General features: G+C 31.7%; 1 protein-coding gene across 4 annotated transcripts; it reads right to left on the reverse strand.

Moving 5' to 3' along the window:
- Nucleotides 1-1,090: 1,090 nt before the first annotated feature.
- LOC119610488 lies at nucleotides 1,091-19,622 on the reverse strand. Of its 4 annotated transcripts, none has more exons than XM_037965725.1 (10): nucleotides 19,239-19,622; nucleotides 14,664-14,835; nucleotides 14,354-14,584; nucleotides 11,856-12,532; nucleotides 11,668-11,788; nucleotides 10,442-10,659; nucleotides 8,771-10,370; nucleotides 6,199-6,570; nucleotides 6,012-6,131; nucleotides 1,091-2,478 (listed from the first exon to the last, which is right to left on the reverse strand). In XM_037965725.1, exons 2-10 carry the CDS (start codon nucleotides 14,823-14,825, stop codon nucleotides 1,540-1,542), a joined length of 4,440 nt encoding a protein of 1,479 aa, XP_037821653.1. In that variant the 5' UTR covers nucleotides 14,826-14,835; nucleotides 19,239-19,622; the 3' UTR covers nucleotides 1,091-1,539. The 4 variants fall into 4 exon arrangements, with proteins under 4 accessions (XP_037821653.1, XP_037821656.1, XP_037821655.1 ...); XM_037965728.1 differs by lacking the exon at nucleotides 19,239-19,622 and adding an exon at nucleotides 16,457-16,554; XM_037965727.1 differs by lacking the exon at nucleotides 19,239-19,622 and adding an exon at nucleotides 16,447-16,546.

Below are 19,622 nucleotides of genomic sequence, written 5' to 3' on the forward strand. Positions count from 1 at the left end.
ACTAGAACAGAACTAGAACTGAACTAGAACTGAACTAGAAAACTAGAACTGAACTAGAACAGAACTATAACTGAACTAGAACTGAACTAGAACTGAACTAGAACTGAACTAGAACTGAACTAGAACTGAACTAGAACTGAACTAGAACTGAACTAGAACTGAACTAGAACTGAACTAGAACTGAACTAGAACTGAACTAGAACTGAACTAGAACTGAACTAGAACTGAACTAGAACTGAACTAGAACTGAACTAGAACTAGAACTGAACTAGAACTGAACTGGAACTGAACTGAACTAGAACTGAGCTAGAACTGAACTAGAACTGAACTAGAAGTGATCTAGAACTGAACTAAAACTGTACTAGAACTGAACTAGAAATAAACTGAACTAGGAGTAGAACTGAACTAGAACTGAACTGGGGCTGCAATAGAACTCTTCTAGAACTGAAGTAGAACTGAACCAGACTGAAGAACTAAACTAGAACTGAATTAGAACTGAACTAGAACTGAAGTAAAACTGAACTAGAACTGAAGTAGAACTGAACCAGAACTGAACTGGAACTGAACTAGAACTGAACTAGAACTGAACTAGAATTGAACTAGAACTGAACTAGAACTTAACTAGAATTGAACTAGAACTGAACTAGGAGCAGAACTGAACTAGATGTAAAACTAAACTAGAACTGTACTAGAAGTGAATTAAAACTAAACAAGAACAGAACAAGAATTGAGCTAGAACTGAATTAAAACTAAACAAGAACAGAACAAGAATTGAGCTAGAACTGAACTAGAACTGAACTGGTACTGAAATAGAACTCTTCTAGAACTGTATTAGAACTGAACTAAACTAGAGCTGAACTAGAACTGAACAATAACTGAACTGGAACTGAACTAGATCTGTATTAGAACTGAATAAGAACTGAACTAGAACCGAACTGATCTACAACTGAACTAGAATGGATTTAAAACTGAACTAAAGCTAAACTGGAGCTTAACTGGAACATAACTAAAACCTTAAAACCTAGAACTGTAGTACACATGAACTTAACTTGAACTGAACTGCATTTATATGAATCAAACACCATTTAAATTTGAAATATATAAAAAATATATATTTTATTTAAAGTAAATATGTAAATAGAGAGAAAAACTATTAAATTTTGTTAATACATAATTGATGTACAAAATACAAACATAGAATTATTAATAGTAATAATAAGATAGGTGGTGGAAAACATTTAGGTATTAAACATAAAACATAATTATAAAAATGACTTTTAAACTTAATCAGTTCTAATAATGATTACAAAAAAAAGTGTTTTTAAAACAAAAATTTTTTTAATATAAATTGCATTAAAGAAGTTTTCTCAAACTTCTTATTATGAGTGTGTTTCATCATTATGAAAATATCACATTATCAAAAATGCATAAATACATGACTAAATAATAATAACAAGATAAAATTATGAAAGATGTTAAAAAATGCTTAAGAGATGTTAGATGTTGAGCATTTAGAAAGTAAGTACGTATAGTTAATAGTCATGTATTATTATTATTATTGGCAGTATCCACAACATCTGTGCCGGACATAGTAGAGGAGGCAACGGATAAACGGTGTACATCCAAATAATCCAAATTTATGGAAGATGATGTGGAATCGGGCATATCGACATCTTCTTCTGCCGGGGCTGGATTAGAAGGCTTTAGGCGCTGCAGATTGTAGTAGACACCCTCATTATCGATGGTAAAGAATTGTGTAAAATTTTTATTGGCAAAAATTTGTTTGGCCTCATTGCCATCCAGCTTAAGGCAAGATAGCAGCTCAGGCTTATCACTGGGTCCCATTAAATAAGACCAGCTGTCCTCATCATTCTTATCTACACTATTACTGAAGACACTATCATCGTTAAGATCATCCGAACAAACCGATTGTTCCATACTATTAGTATGACTACTGTTAGCACTATGACCCAGTTTATGAGTTGAAGAGTCCAATGAGGCAAGAAATTTCTGTTGTATATTCAAAAAACGATCCCGTCTTTGCTGTTGACCCTCAAGCGCTCCCTTAAAATCCACTTCTTCGGCACTTTTCTGTGAAGTAAAACGTGAACTGTGTCTTTTTTTGCTGCCCACATCCAATGGATTATTTAGCACATAATTGATATTCCAAAAGCAAATTTGTTCTGCCACACTGACCAACACCTCATTTTGGGGTGAAAACTTTAGATCATTTATGGGTCTTACATGGGATTTGAGACAGAATATTAATTGAGGCTTGTAGTCATCGTTGAGTTTAAATAACTCGATGTCACCACAAGAACGAAAACCATTAGACGATGTTGTATCGAGTCCAATGGCCAAAAGTTTTGCATTATCGGAGGCGGTAAGGCAGGTTATTTGGACATCCTTAAGTGGGGGTATTTCAGCACGTTTATGACACCGTATAGAGCCCTCAGCATCCTTTTCCAAACTGTAAATCTATGGAGAAATACAAAAAAAAAAAAAAATAAAATTTTATTGCTTGGAATTTTTTAATGAAATGTTTGTTAAAAAGTTTTTAGCTGTTAAGAAAAATAATATTGAAACATAATTAGAACTGAATTAGAAATGAACTAGAAGTGAACAAAAATTTAACAAAAAATAAACTAGAAATGAACTGGAAATGATCTACAACTGAACTAGAACTAATCAAGAACTAAATTGGAACTGAACAAAAACTAGAGCTGAATTAGAACTGAACAAGAACTGAACTAGAGCTGAACTAAAACTGAACTGCAAAAGAACTAGAAATACAACAGTACTAGAACTACAACAGAACTGGAAATACAACAGAACTAGAACTACAACATAACAAGTACATACTGAACTAGAATTGAACTAAAACTGAATTAGAACCGAACTAGAACTGAACTAGAACTGAACTAGAACTGAACTAGAACTGAACTTGAACTGAACTAGAACTGGACTAGAACTGAACTAGAACTGAACTAGATCTGAACTAGAACTGAACTAGAACTAGAACTGAACTATAACTGTTAGAACTGAACTAGAACTGAACTAGAACCGAACTAGAACTGAACTGAACTAGAACTGAACTAGAACTGAACTGAACTAGAACTGAACTAGAACTGAACTAGAACTGAACTGAACTAGAACTGAACTAGAACTGAACTAGAACTGAACAAGAACTGAACTAGAACTGAACTAGAACTGAACTAGAACTGAACTAGAACTGAACTAGAACTGAACTAGAACTGAACTACAACTGAACTACAACTGAACTACAACTGAACAAGAACTGAACTAGAACTGAACTAGAACTGAACTAGATCTGAACTAGATCTGAACTAGATCTGAACTAGAACTGAACTAGAACTGAACTAGAACTGAACTAGAACTGAACTAGAACTGAACTAGAACTGAACTAACTGAACTAGAACTGAACTAGAACTGAACTAGAACTGAACTAGAACTGAACTAGAACTGAACTAGAACTGAACTAGAACTGAACTAGAACTGAACTAGAACTGAACTAGAACTGAACTAGAACTGAACTAGAACTGAACTAGAACTGAACTAGAACTGAACTAGAACTGAACTAGAACTGAACTAGAACTGAACTAGAACTGAACTAGAACTGAACTAGAACTGAACTAGAACTGAACTAGAACTGAACTGAACTAGAACTGAACTGAACTAGAACTGAACTAGAACTAGAACTGAACTGAACTAGAACTGAACTGAACTGAACTGAACTGAACTAGAACTGAACTAGAACTGAACTAGAACTGAACTAGAACTGAACTAGAACTGAACTAGAACTGAACTAGAACTGAACTAGAACTGAACTAGAACTGAACTAGAACTGAACTAGAACTGAACTAGAACTGAACTAGAACTGAACTAGAACTGAATTAGAACTGAACTAGAACTGTACTAGAACTGAACTAGAACTGAACTAGAACTGAACTAGAACGGAACTAGAACTGAACTAGAACTGAACTAGAACTGAACTGAACTAGAACTGAACTAGAACTGAACTAGAACTGAACTAGAACTGAACTAGAACTGAACTAGAACTGAACTAGAACTGAACTAGAACTGAACTAGAACTGAACAAGAACTGAACAAAACTGAACTAACTGAACTAGAACTGAACTAGAACTGAACTAGAACTGAACTAGAACTGAACTAGAACTGAACTAGAACTGAACTAGAACTGAACTAGAACTGAACTAGAACTGAACTAGAACTGAACTAGAACTGAACTAGAACTGAACTAGAACTGAACTAGAACTGAACTAGAACTGAACTAGAACTGAACTAGAACTGAACTAGAACTGAACTAGAACTGAACTAGAACTGAACTAGAACTGAACAGAACTGAACAGAACTGAACTAGAACTGAACTAGAACTGAACTAGAACTGAACTAGAACTGAACTAGAACTGAACTAGAACTGAACTAGAACTGAACTAGAACTGAACTAGAACTGAACTAGAACTGAACTAGAACTGAACTAGAACTGAACTAGAACTGAACTAGAACTGAACTAGAACTGAACTAGAACTGAACTAGAACTGAACTAGAACTGAACTAGAACTGAACTAGAACTGAACTAGAACTGAACTAGAACTGAACTAGAACTGAACTAGAACTGAACTAGAACTGAACTAGAACTGAACTAGAACTGAACTAGTACTGAACTAGAACTGAACTAGAACTGAACTAGAACTGAACTAGAACTGAACTAGAACTGAACTAGAACTGAACTAGAACTGAACTAGAACTGAACTAGAACTGAACTAGAACTGAACTAGAACTGAACTAGAACTGAACTAGAACTGAACTAGAACTGAACTAGAACTGAACTAGAACTGAACTAGAACTGAACAAGAACTGAACAAAAACTGAACTAGAACTGAACTAGAACTGAACTAGAACTGAACTAGAACTGAACTAGAACTGAACTAGAACTGAACTAGAACTGAACTAGAACTGAACTAGAACTGAACTAGTACTGAACTAGAACTGAACTAGAACTGAACTAGAACTGAAGTAGAACTGAACTAGAACTAGAACTAGAACTGAACTGAACTGAACTGAACTAGAACTGAACTGAACTAGAACTGAACAAGAACTGAACTAGAACTGAACTAGAACTGAACTAGAACTGAACTAGAACTGAACTAGAACTGAACTAGAACTGAACTAGAACTGAACTAGAACTGAACTAGAACTGAACTATAACTGAACTATAACTGAACTAGAACTGAACTAGAACTGAACTATAACTGAACTATAACTGAACTAGAACTGAACTTGAACTGAACTAGAACTGAACTAGAACTGAACTAGAACTGAACTAGAACTGAACTAGAACTGAACCTGAACTGAACTAGATGTAAGCTACAATTAAACTAGAACTGAACTGGATGTAATCTACAACTAAACTAGAGCTGAACTAGAACTGAACTTGAACTGAATTAGGACAAAATTGAACTAGAACTCAACAATAACTGAACTAACACTAAACTAGATCTTAACTGTCCGTATTTTTTACAAAAATAAGTAATTGCTCATGTTCTCTTTGATTGCCCATCACTTATTTAAATAGTGCATTACATACAAGATTACGTCATTAATGTTATTTATATTTAAACATTTCATTATTAAATGAAAATTGAGTAATTATTTTACGAAATAAGCATCAGTTGACATTTTTCTATCTAATAGTGGTAGTGTGGTAGTAGAAGTAGTTACAGGTGTAAAGCAAGTGCATTTACTAATTTATTGATCAAATGAGTATTACACCAAAAAGTGCTAAAAATTTTAAAAAATTTTTTACCTTAGCGCAAGATTACGAAATCAATTAAGAAAAAAGAATATTAACGAAAAAGAAACTGTAGGATACAGAAAAAATAGATAATAAATTTAAAGAAATATTAAATAATTTTAAAGAAAAGAAAAAAACAACAATTCATATTAAAAGCTAAAACAACAATACTTACATGAACCTCATAACCGGAAAAGCCCAAAAATAGCACATTATCCTTTAAATCACAAGCGGTCAACAGCGAGTAAGCAGGAATGCCAAAGGTATAAGAGAAATTATTTTCACAATCAAAAAACTGTAAAAATAAACAGATAATAGTTTTATAATGCACGTACTCTTTCAGAGTTTCCATTCAAACCTACCAGTGAAGCACCAAAATTGTTAACAATTAAAAAATATTTTCCCATTATCATATAACAATATTTTGTTAAAAAATTAAAAGTAGTTACTTTATTTTCCTTCTCGTTTTCATTTATATGTTTAACATAGGTCATTTCTAGCGCCGACGAAGTCACCAATAAACTATTATCTACAGTTTTGAGTATGAATTCTTTGTCTATGATTTTTTCGGCCTTTATGATCAAACTTTTTTCTTGGAGATTATAAATATCACCATTTTCATAAGACACAATAACGGAATTCTTAAAACAATTAATGCCAATAATATTTTGTTGTACATCTAATGATGGTATTATGGACCAATTTTTCGTTTCGGCACGACAGATTTGATGGATCTAAAATGAAATAAAATTAGAAAAAAACTGGGACTAGAACTGAACTAGAACTGAACTAGAACTGAGCTAGAACTGAACTAGAACTGAGCTAGAACTGAACTAGAACTGAACTAGAACTGAACTAGAACTGAACTTGAACTGAACTTGAACTGAACTAGAACTGAACTAGAACTAAACTAGAACTGAACTAGAACTGAACTAGAACTGAACTAGAACTGAACTAGAACTGAACTAGAACTGAACTAGGACTGAACTAGAACTGAACTAGAACTGAACTAGAACTGAACTAGACTGAACTAGAACTGAACTAGGACTGAACTAGAACTGAACTAGAACTGAACTAGGACTGAACTAGAACTGAACTAGAACTGAACTAGAACTGAACAAGAACTGAACAAGAACTGAACAAGAACTGAACTAGAACTGAACTAGAACTGAACTAGAACTAGAACTAGAACTGAACTAGAACTGAACTAGAACTGAACTAGAACTGAACTAGATCTGAACTAGAACTGAACTAGAACTGAACTAGAACTGAACTAGAACTGAACTAGAACTGAACTAGAACTGAACTAGAACTGAACTAGAACTGAACTAGAACTGAACTAGAACTGAACTAGAACTGAACTAGAACTGAACTAGAACTGAACTAGAACTGAACTAGAACTGAACTAGAACTGAACTAGAACTGAACTAGAACTGAACTAGAACTAGAACTGAACAAGAACTGAACAAGAACTGAACAAGAACTGAACTAGAACTGAACTAGAACTGAACTAGAACTGAACTAGAACTGAACTAGAACTGAACTAGAACTGAACTAGAACTGAACTAGATCTGAACTAGAACTGAACTAGAACTGAACTAGAACTGAACTAGAATGAACTAGAACTGAACTAGAACTGAACTAGAACTGAACTAGAACTGAACTAGAACTGAACTAGAACTGAACTAGAACTGAACTAGAAAACTAGAATGAACTAGAACTGAACTAGAACTGAACTAGAACTGAACTAAACTGAACTAGAACTGAACTAGAACTGAACTAGAACTGAACTAGAACTGAATAGAACTGAACTAGAACTGAACTAGAACTGAACTAGAACTGAACTAGAACTGAACTAGAACTAGAACTAGAACTAGAACTGAACTAGAACTGAACTAGAACTGAACTAGAACTTGAACTAGAACTGAACTAGAACTGAACTAGAACTGAACTAGAACTGAACTAGAACTGAACTAGAACTGAACTAGAACTAGACTGAACTAGAACTGAACTAGAACTGACTAGAACTAGAACTGAACTAGAACTGACTAGAACTGAACTAGAAACTGAACTAGAACTGAACTAGAACTGAACTAGAACTGAACTAGAACTGAACTAGAACTGAACTAGAACTGAACTAGAACTGAACTAGAACTGAACTAGAAACTGAACTAGAACTAGAACTGAACTAGAACTGAACTAGAATTGAACTAGACTGAACTAGAACTGAACTAGAACTGAACTAGAACTGAACTAGAACTGAACTAGAACTGAACTAGAACTGAACTAGAACTGAACTAGAACTGAACTAGAACTGAACTAGAACTGAACTAGAACTGAACTAGAACTGAACTAGAACTGAACTAGAACTAGAACTGAACTAGAACTGAACTAGAACTAGAACTGAACTAGAACTGAACTAGAACTGAACTAGAACTGAACTAGAACTGAACTAGAACTGAACTAGAACTGAACTAGAACTGAACTAGAACTGAACTAGAACTAGAACTGAACTAGAACTGAACTAGAACTTGAACTAGAACTGAACTAGAACTGAACTAGAACTGAACTAGAAACTGAACTAGAACTGAACTAGAACTGAACTAGAACTGAACTAGAACTGAACTAGAACTGAACTAGAACCGAACTAGAACTGAACTAGAACTGGACTAGAACTGAACTAGAACTGAACTAGAACTGAACTAGAACTGAACTAGAACTGAACTAAAATTGAACTAGAACTGAACTAGAACTGAACTAGAACTGTACTAGAACTGAACTAGAACTGAACTAGAACTAGAACTGAACTAGAACTAAAATAGAAGTGGAATAGAACTAGAAGTTATCATGAATTGATATAGAAGTGCTTTTGATCTTATGTGGAAGTGATCTTTAAGTATAGCTAAACGAGAATAATGTTAACACTGAACTTACCCTATTTTTCGAATCGACCGCATACAAAGTGTCATCCTCCTCACACACATCGAACAATTTCTGACCCACAAATCTAGTATTCTTTAGCTGTTCTAAGTGAGCCAATTCTTCGCTTTGACGAAATGAACTATGCTCCCAAACCAATGTCTGATCGTGGGCCAAACGCAGACCATAAATATAAGCAATATTTTTATTACTACAGCCGCAAACAATCATGGATTTAAATTCCTCATCATCCAGATCATAATTATCCAAAGAGATAATATTTTCACTAACACTGCTCTGTAAAGTTTCGTTACCATTGACAATATCGAAAATGATGAGACCACGAGTGGTGCCCAGCATTAGGTATTTATTGTCCAACAACAATTTACCACAATTGATGACATTTTGAGGACTCTCGTAAAGTACTTCGAGATGGCCATCGAAAGGTTGAAAGGTAAGAGAAAGACGTATTACCATATGATTGAATACTAGTAGAACAACATCATCACACACTTTATGATATACTAGCTTAGCATTCTCTGGCCATGAGAATTTTTTCATTTCCTGTTCAGTATTGCGCAGCTTTAAGAAGGTAGCATCCATATTGCCATTTTCTGTATAATAGATGATCATGTAGTGAGTTTTTATTTGACTAATGCTATGAATTTTCTCTATATACGTTTGGTGGGAGATTTTGTAGGAATTCAATTTAAATTCTTTTGTATTGGGATTCCAATCGAAAAACTTAAGCAAGCCACCCTTTAAGGCGACCAGTAGAGTACCAGGCATGCCAATACTGGGTATATCAAAATAAAATGTCTGTATGCGGGCCCAGGAATTAATAAGCTCATTGATATTTTGTTTAGGACACAAGAGATTGGCAGCACACGACACTATGTTGGCATTTATGTTGCCCTCCGCATGAATTCTTTGATTTATAAGACGTCTCTTTTCCACCGAAATATCCCACAGTTTAAGACTACCATAAAGATCCAAAGTTAAAACATGTGTTTTATTATCGAAAATTTGTAGATCAGTGATATTAACACCACGCATTAGCTGCAGATAACTGCATCTAGAATCCAGTGATAAGTCCACCAATAAAGTGTTATTATTGGTCAAGACCACCAGGCATAAGTCCTCATCTAAAATGCGCACTAAACGCGCCGACTGAGGCAGACTGGAGATAAAACGCCATTGTTGATATTGACCTCTTTCCGAAAACCACAAACGACGCGGAAATTGTTCTATTTGTTGTAAAGCATTTTCACCGATAAAATCTTCCGATAGCAAAGCATATTGCAATAGACAACAATCGGGAAAATGCATAATTTTCTCTTCCATTTTGGCGAGAAAAGCTTTCATTTTTTTAAATGAATACTTACGCTCGCCCAGTGATATTTCACTGTCATAATTACGCAAATCGGCAATAGTGTTATTGAGGCCCACAGCACGCATTTTTTGCCCCAAAAAACCAAAATCCTTATAGAGCTTAGGTAGCAAATGTTTATAGTTGCCGCCAAATAAATGATAGCCAATCCAACGTAAAACATAACCATCGTGAGTATTGAAATCCAAATCCACATCTTTGCGTACTCTTAAACATTCTTCAACTCTGTGAAAAGAAAAAATCCGAAAAAGTTGTATATTGATTTTCGTTGCTATTACATATATCTATTAACTTACTTATAGTATTCAATAATTTTACTATGCAATTCCTGGATATTTATAAGTTGTTGCATTTTGTTGCAATTTTTTATATAAGAACTGTAGACAAACTTAACACTGCATACTATGGTGTCATTGTCTTCGAGTATTTGTTTTTGTACAAATGAATTGGCATCAAATTTATTAACAATATCCTCAGCTTCGTAAGGTTTTTTATTCCATAAGTGAGCTAATAACTAAAAAGTAGAGAAAGTCTAATTTAAAGCTTATTTTTAATAAAAAGGGTTTTTTTTAAGATTATTGTGAAAAAAGCTTTTAACTTTTTTTTTGTTGCGAAAAAAGCTTTTTTATTTATTTTTTTTTTGCAAAAAAAGTTTTTTAATTTTTTTGCGACAAAAAGCTTTAAATCGTTACTTAAAAGCTTTTTATGCTTTTTTAATTAAAAGCTTTTTTAGCTTTTTCAGCTTCGTAAGGTTTTTTATTCCATAAGTGAGCTAATAACTAAAAAGTAAAGAAAGTCTAATTTAAAGCTTATTTTTAATAAAAAGGGTGTTTTCTAAGATTTTTGTGAAAAAAGCTTTTAACGTTTTTTGTTGTTGCGAAAAAAGCTTTTTTAAGTATTTTTTTTGCAAAAAAAGTTTTTTAATTTTTTTGCGACAAAAAGCTTTAAATCGTTACTTAAAAGCTTTTTATGCTTTTTTAATTAAAAGCTTTTTAGCTTTTTCAATTAAAAATGCTTTTTATGAAAAAAGCTTCTTAAAGCTTTTTATGAAAAAAGCTAGTTAAAGCTTTTTATGAATAAAGCTTCTTAAAGCTTTTTATGGAAAAAGCTTTTTTAAGCTTTTTATGAAAAAAGCTTCTTAAAGCTTTTTATGAAAAAAGCTTTTTAAAGCTTTTTATGAAAAAAGCTTTTTAAAGCTTTTTACGAAAAAAGCTTTTTAAAGCTTTTTATGAAAAAAGCTTTTTATGAAAAAAGCTTTTTCAAGCTTTTTATAAAAAAGCTTAAATCTTTTTATAAAAAAGCTTAAATCTTTTTATAAAAAAGCTTAAGAGATTTTTATGAAAAAAGCTTCTTCAAGCTTTTTATGAAAAAAAAACTTTTTAAAACTTTATATGAAAAAGTCTTGCAGTAGCTTCATTTTAAAAAAGGTTTCACAAAGTTTTATATTAAAAAAAAGCTTTTTATGGGAAAATATTTATTCAGTCTTATTTAAGCTCTAACTTTATGAGCTTTTTAATCTTACCGCCACTGGTATTTGTGCACAATAAGGAAAGACAGCAAATGTAGCATACAATTCCAATTCTTTTTGATTCATAATCTCCAAAGACTTTTCAATGTCACGTTGAAATTTGGCATCGGGTATTCTGCAAAAAAGCAATAAATTAAAAGTTACTTTCAGAAAAAAAAGAAACTTAACTTCTTAAAACTCACTGAAACTTATTGATATTTTTTGTCCATTCATTCCAGTACGATTTCTTTTCACGTATATTTCTTGCGATTATACTCAGTAAATACGGATCACCATGACTCAAATGATAGATATCATTAGCCAAACCAATACTGTCTTTGCGCCAATCATATCTATGCTGTATATACTTATCAAGCAGTAGATAGAATTCCATTAGTGTAAAACCCTGATCAAGTGTTATATGTTCATTGAGTTTGGACGGCAGAGAATCGCTAACTTTCTTATTACGCGTTATAATCAAACGTTTACAGCCCAAATTGAAGGCCTCTTGACATTTGATATTCTGTACATTGGCCAAAACGAGGAGACAATCGTTACGTCCCTCTTTCGATTTCATTTGAAGTTTTATTTGCTCTTTTAGTCGTAGAAAGTTTTCAGAAGAGTAAGCATTCTCGAACTGATGTAGTGGATTTATTTTGATCATGAGTACTTTCAAGGCCTTGTAATCTTCTAGCTGTGAGTTACAATTGGAGCAATCAATCCAATATATTTTGAAATTCATACTTTTCATTACACTATAATCAGAACAGACATCTAATGAAAGCCATTTTTTGCCACTACCCAAACCGCCCAAAAGTACGACGCTACAGAGACCTTTTTTAGGATTGAGACTGCGTAATTTGGAGCGTAACTCTAAGAACTGGAAAATAAAAATATAATATCTGAGATGTAAATTACGGCCTAAACTAGACTACTGTCTGGAATATAGAGTAGACTATAGTCTATAGTGTAGACTGTAGTCTGGACTATAGACTGGACTATAGTCTGGACTATAGACTGGACTGTAGTCTGGACTATAGACTGGACTGTAGTGTGGACTATAGACTGGACTGTAGTCTGCACTATAGACTGGACTATAGTCTGTACTATAAACTGGACTATAGTGTGGACTATAGACTGGACTATAGTGTGGACTATAGACTGGACTATAGTCTGGATTATAGACTGGACTATAGACTGGACTATAGTCTGGACTATAGACTGGACTATAGTCTGAACTATAGACTGGACTATAGTCTGAACTATAGAATGAACTATAGTCTGGGCTATAGAATGGACTAAAGTCTGGGCTATAGAATGGACTATAGATTATAGTATATAATTATATATATAGATTAGACTATAGTCTGTACTAGAGAGTATACTATAGTCTGGACTATAGAGTAGACTATAGTCTGGACTATAGAGTAGACTATAGTCTGGACTATAGAGTAGACTATAGTCTGGACTATAGAGTAGACTATAGTCTGGACTATAGAGTAGACTATAGTCTGGACTATAGAGTAGACTATAGTTTGGACTATAGAGTAGACTATAGTTTGAACTATAGAGTAGACTATAGTTTGGACTATAGAGTAGACCATAGGTTGGACCATAGACTGGACAATAATCTGGACTATAGAGAAGACCATAGTCTGTACTAGCGGGTATACTGTAGTCTGGACTATAGAGTAGATTATAGTCTGGACTATAGAGTAGACTGTAGTCTGGACTATAGAGACTATAGTCTAGATTATAGGGTAGACTATAGTCTGGACTAGAGAGTAGACTATAGTCTGGACTATAGAATAGACTAAAGTCTGGACTAGAGTTGACTATAGTCTGGACTATAGAGTAGACTATAGTCTGGACTATAGAGTAGACTATAGTCTGGACTATAGAGTAGACTATAGTCTGGACTATAGAGTAGACTATAGTCTGGACTATAGAATAGACTAAAGTCTGGACTATAGAGTAGACTATAGTCTAGATTATAGGGTAGACTATAGTCTGGACTAGAGAGTAGACTATAGTCTGGACTATAGAATAGACTAAAGTCTGGACTAGAGAGTTGACTATAGTCTGGACTATAGAGTAGACTATAGTCTGGACTATAGAATAGACTAAAGTCTGGACTAGAGAGTTGACTATAGTCTGGACTAGAGAGTTGACTATAGTCTGGACTATAGAGTAGACTATAGTCTGGACTATAGAGTAGACTATAGTCTGGACTATAGAGTAGACTATAGTCTGGACTATAGAGTAGACTATAGTCTGGACTATAGAGTAGACTATAGTCTGGACTATAGAGTAGACTATAGTCTGGACTATAGAGTAGACTATAGTCTGGACTATAGAGTAGACTATAGTCTGGACTATAGAGTAGACTATAGTCTGGACTATAGAGTAGACTATAGAGTAGACTATAGTCTGGATTATAGAGTAGACTATAGTCTGGACTGTAGAGTAGACTATAGTCTGGACTATAGACTATAGTCTGGAATATAAAGTAGACTATAGTCTGGACTATAGAGTAGATTATAGTCTGCACTATAGAGTACACTTTAGTTTGGACTATATAGTACACTATAGTATGGACTATAGAGTAGACTATACGTTGGACTATAGACTCGACAATAGTCTGGACTCTATATTAGATTATAGACTCGACTATAGTCTGAAAAGAAATTGAAAAACTTACCTTTTTCGTACGATGTACATTATAATTTGTATGATTTGGAAATTCTCTTTGTAAAGCTTTTAATTGCTCCAGAAAAACTAAAGTATTCTCGCTGGGATCATTAACTTCAGCTTTTATTTTATCCACTATCCATTTATAGTCATTGTATATAATATCAAAAAATCTCAATATTTGAACATCGGGCATGTTATTCAAAACCCAGATTAATTGAAAAATTTGGGCATCACCTTTCTGTAACAAATATTTGTAAAAAAAAAAAAAATTTAGTTTGATTAAATAAAAATTTTAGTTTTATTAAAGTTATACTCACCTGCTTTGCTATGCAATCGAATTCCGTCGGTGTAAATACTTGACGTACTTCATTAATGACATCATTAAAATCAAAATCACTGAAATCTTTAAAGAACACTAGAATAATATCACTAAATGATATATTCTCCACTTCACTAGAACTACGACTATGAAAACTCATGCTGATCGAGCTGTAAAAGGTAAAAAGGTTTTGAGTTAGAACATTTGTTTTTTTGAAGTATAACAGTTAAACATTTTCTTACAATTCATTACTGAAATCTGTAAATATTTATAAAATACTGCGAATTGCAAAGTTGTTAACAAAATTTAAGCTTCTAGTTTTATAGACATTGACATTAAATTCTATTTATGGTCAATTGACATACTTTTAATTGAATATAAAGATTTTTTTACATTTGATTGTGTAAATCATACAATGTTTTAATTGTTTTTGATTTTTATTGAAAAATATTCAAGTTAAACTTAAACTGGATTTATTTTAAAGTGGGAAATTTCTTATTTTTAAATTATTTCTGCAATATGGGGGGGAAAACTCCTATTTTTTCGGGATATTAGCAATCAGATGTGCATTTAATGATTCATTAAACATTACTTATAGGTTTAATTATATTTAATGCATAGATTAGATTAGAAAGTATCAGTAAACACTATCAGGTGTTCTTCTGTATCTTTAAAATGTTTGTGTGTGTGTGTATGTGTCATTAAGAAATATATGTAATAATAGAGATAAAAGATTGCTATCTCTCTTAGTCATAATTTTGAGTTTTTTTGGGAATGTTAGACAAAGTGGCGACGTTAAATAACAATTATATACTATCGTATAGTCTATTCATACAAAGAGTATACTACATTTTTAGTCTAAAGTCCAGATTTTAGGCTAGCCAACAGAAAATAGTTTTTTTTTACAGTCTATAGATTACAATCTACTCTATTGTTTTGAATATATTTCTAGTTTTTAGTGTACTTCTATTCCCGGTAATAGTTTAGATTATAATGCAGACTTAAGTCTAGTCATAGACTACAATCTAATCTATAGTTCAGACTATAGTTTTGTCAACAATCCAGACTATACTCAATACTGTATCTTGAGTATCGTCTAATAATTAACCCTGTATCTAATACTCAAATTTAATCTGTTTATATTCAAGACAATAGCCTAATCTATAGCAAGGACAATAGCCTAGTCTATAGCCCGGACTATAGAATAATTTATTGTGGGTATTTATTTATAGTCCAGACTTTAGAACTATAACTATAAAATAGTCTATATAACAGACTGCAGAACTGTCAATAGTCCTGACTATAGTCTATTCTCCAGACTATAGAATAGTATATACATTGTGCAGGCTATAGCGTAGTCTATTGACAAGGCCATTCTCTTGTCTATAGTTCCATAGTGTAGTGCATAGTGTAATAATCTGGATTATAGTATAGTATATTGACTAGGATATTCCCTTGTCTACAGTTCCATAGAGTAGTCTAAGGTATATTCTAGCATGTATGTAGTTTTTAGTTTATAGTTTAGTATATAGTCTAGACTACATGTTAGTTCTTAGTATAGTGTATTGTCTAGTTTATAGATTGTTCTATAGTCTCGCTTATAGTCTAGTATATAGTCAAGTCTATATTCTAGTGTATAGTCTAGACTAGTTTAGTCTATAGTTTAGTCTTTATTTCACATCTAAAACACAATAATTACATTTGGCTCACATACACTTCCTACTTTAAATAAATTTAATAATTTAAAAACAAGAACATATTAATGATTTACTAATATATACCGCCTCTTACACTCCCACTCAACAACACTCTCTTTCGTGTTTGGTTGCCTACGAATGGCCCAGGACACGACTGCCTTCTAACAATTGTCTTAACAAATTTGGCAAATTTCTAACACTTTTTTCACTAATTTCTAAAACTTTTATCATAAATATTTCTATATACCGATATAAATTAACATTTCTTTAATCTAATACAACAAAAATATTTTATTATTAATAATTAATTAACGTTTTAGCTTAATTTAAACAGTAACCCTAAACAACCGAAAACTTAATGAAATGGAATAATAACAAAAAAACCTCCATCACTTATTGCAGTTGTTGTTATTGTTATTAGATATTTGCTCTTAAAATGGAGTACTAATAATAACAACAACAATGACATTTTGTATTACCACTTGTTCCTTTAGTTATTTGTCTTCTTCTTCTTTAGTTGCTAAAAATTTCTAAAGTGTTCGGGTGTTTAGTGTTAATAGTCCTGTTTAAATTAATTTAAAGCGTTAATTAATTGTTAATATTTAAATATTTTAGTTGAAAATTGTTAATAAATACCGTTATGAAAAAGTGTTTATACAAAAAGTGTTAAATAGTTAGTTTAAACATGTGTTTTAAAATTTGCCAAAAATTCAATGCAATTTTGTTAAGCCGAGCGTCGGTCGATGTTTTTTTGTCGTGCAATTCGTTTCGTTAAGTGATGAAAAAGCTTTAATCAAATAGGGTAGTAGAAGATCTTGGAAAGAAAAATATTGTTAAAAAAAAGTTTGATTGAAAAAGTTGTGAAAAAATAATGAAAAAAAAGTTAAAGGAAAGGAGTTGGAGGTTATGTTTGTAACTGCATATGTATGTGTTGCAAAATGGAAATATTGTAAATACGGAAGAATATCGTTATTTGAACAATAAAAGAAAAAGGTGAGTACAAATGGTTTTTGTTTCTTTATTAAATTTACTTTTTTCTTACAAAATTTCGCAATAAAAAGTCTACGTCAAAGACTCTATGGGCTTCGTTAAGAGCAATCTATAATCTAAATTATAGAACAGTCCATATTCGTCACTTATAGAGCGGTCTAAAATCGTGACTATAGAGCAGTCAATACTTAGTCTTGACTAGAAAAGTCTATAGTCTTGACTATATAAAAGACTTAACTAAAGAACTAGACTATATAATCTATAGTCTAGTCTATATTCTAGTCTGAAGTCTAGACTATAATCTCCTATATAGTCTAGTCTATAGTATAGACTATAGTCTATAATTTAGTTTATATTCTAGTCTATAGGCTAGTTTATATGCTAGTCTATAGTTCAGTATATATTCTGGTCTATAGTTTGGCATACAGTCGATTAACTTAGTACTTTAAAACCTAAAAAGGACTATTTTTGTTATAAGTTAGTACTATTTCAAAGTCGGGTCTACTGTCCCCCTCAGTTATCTAGTCTATAGTCTTGTTTAAAAAGCAAAAGTTTGTGATGAAATTAGGCATCATTTTGGGTTTATTCTTAAAGCAAATTCCCGATAGTTGAATAACACTAACAACACAACCAAAGTAAATTAATAAAGTAGCGACACGAGTTGTTGTACAACAAACGTCTACAAAAACCACAGGCAATTTGTTTTTGTTCGAAATACTCACTTGTCAAAATTTGTTTACAAAAATGAACCAATAATTAATGGAAAATATGGCATTATTGTTGTACTTTCCAAAAATATGTTGTTATTTATATTAAAAGTCACAGAGTTTTCTTTATTTTTTAAAAATTAGAACATTTTTAAAAATATTATACACTTAAAATACACTTTTTCACATTAAATACAACAAATTACTCAGAAATTTATACAAAAGCAAGCGTTAAAATGAAAACAAATATGGCAACATAAACATTTTTGACAAGTAAGTCCACAAATAGCAAGTTTAAAAAAAATAGTCAGCTGTTCAAATGAGTCTACTTTATAAATTTACTTTGAACACAACCCATCAACTTATTTTTATAAACAACCTGTTTGAATAACAACAACAAAAAAGCAAAAAAACGTGTTAACAACTAATGAAAATAATAACAAAAAAGCCCAAAAGAAAATAAGCACGAAACAAAAACAATTTGCATGCAAATAATAAACTTCTAAGAGAGCAAAGGCAAAAAGACAGACGAGAGAGTGTAGTACAAAATTGACAGTCGAATTTAATTAACAACAAAAATGGTTATGTTGTTATTGTAAACAGGTAGGTAGATGAGTAAAAATTGTGTTTTTTTGTTATTCACAGATTTAAACCGAGAATAAAATAGAAAGTTGAATGAACTTTGAAATTTTTGTTAAAAAGAAATGTAAATTTAGTTATAAGACAACACAAGTGTAATGCAATAGATTATGGAATAAGTGAATTATTTGTATCAAGGTCAGTACACAAAATAAATAAAATACACTATACTGGCGGGTTTAAAAATAAATTAAAGCAAACAAACAACCACAAAAACTGCAATTTTTGCCACAACTTTTTTTTTTGCAAAAAAACACTTTTTTATTAATACACTTTGTGTATTATAAAAGATATATTTATGTGTTATGATGTTTTATAGATATGTATGTTTGTACGTACTAAGAAAAATTCCCTAGAAATAGGTATTAACTAAATTTAAAACGGAATAAAATTCCCGATAAAATACCTAGTAATGTTTAACATTATACATAAATTAATCATCATCTTTAGCATTAAAGAAAAACCATGAAACTCCTCTTTGTTTAATGAAAAAAATAAAACAAAATTTTTTAAATTAATTGAAATTCTTTAAAAACTCACTTTATTCTTTACTATTTAAAATTAATAAATAGTTTAGTATTTAATATTAAGTTTAATTAAAGTTTAGAAGTATAATTTCCATATAAATGTTAAATTTTATCACTTAATTTCTTTTTTGTTGCACTTTTCTTTTATGTTGCAGTTTGCCTGCCACCACTTTGTTGTTGCTTTTCCTTTGTTTATGCCACTTGAAAATTGTTATTATAAATTGCACTTTAGTTTGCTTATTTATTAATAATTTATTTAAAATTTAGTTTTAATTTAAACTAATTTATTGTTTTTTATAATTTATATATAATTTTAATTTAAAACAATCAACTAATTCGCGGATCTTTTTCCTCTCTTTTAACAAATATTATCAACAACAGTGTTAAGAAAAAAAAG

The sequence above is a fragment of the Lucilia sericata genome, unplaced genomic scaffold (genome assembly GCF_015586225.1).
Source record: "Lucilia sericata isolate MDLA Ls3-8-SP2 unplaced genomic scaffold, ASM1558622v1 Contig001211F_arrow, whole genome shotgun sequence".
Taxonomy (NCBI): Eukaryota; Metazoa; Arthropoda; class Insecta; order Diptera; family Calliphoridae; genus Lucilia; species Lucilia sericata.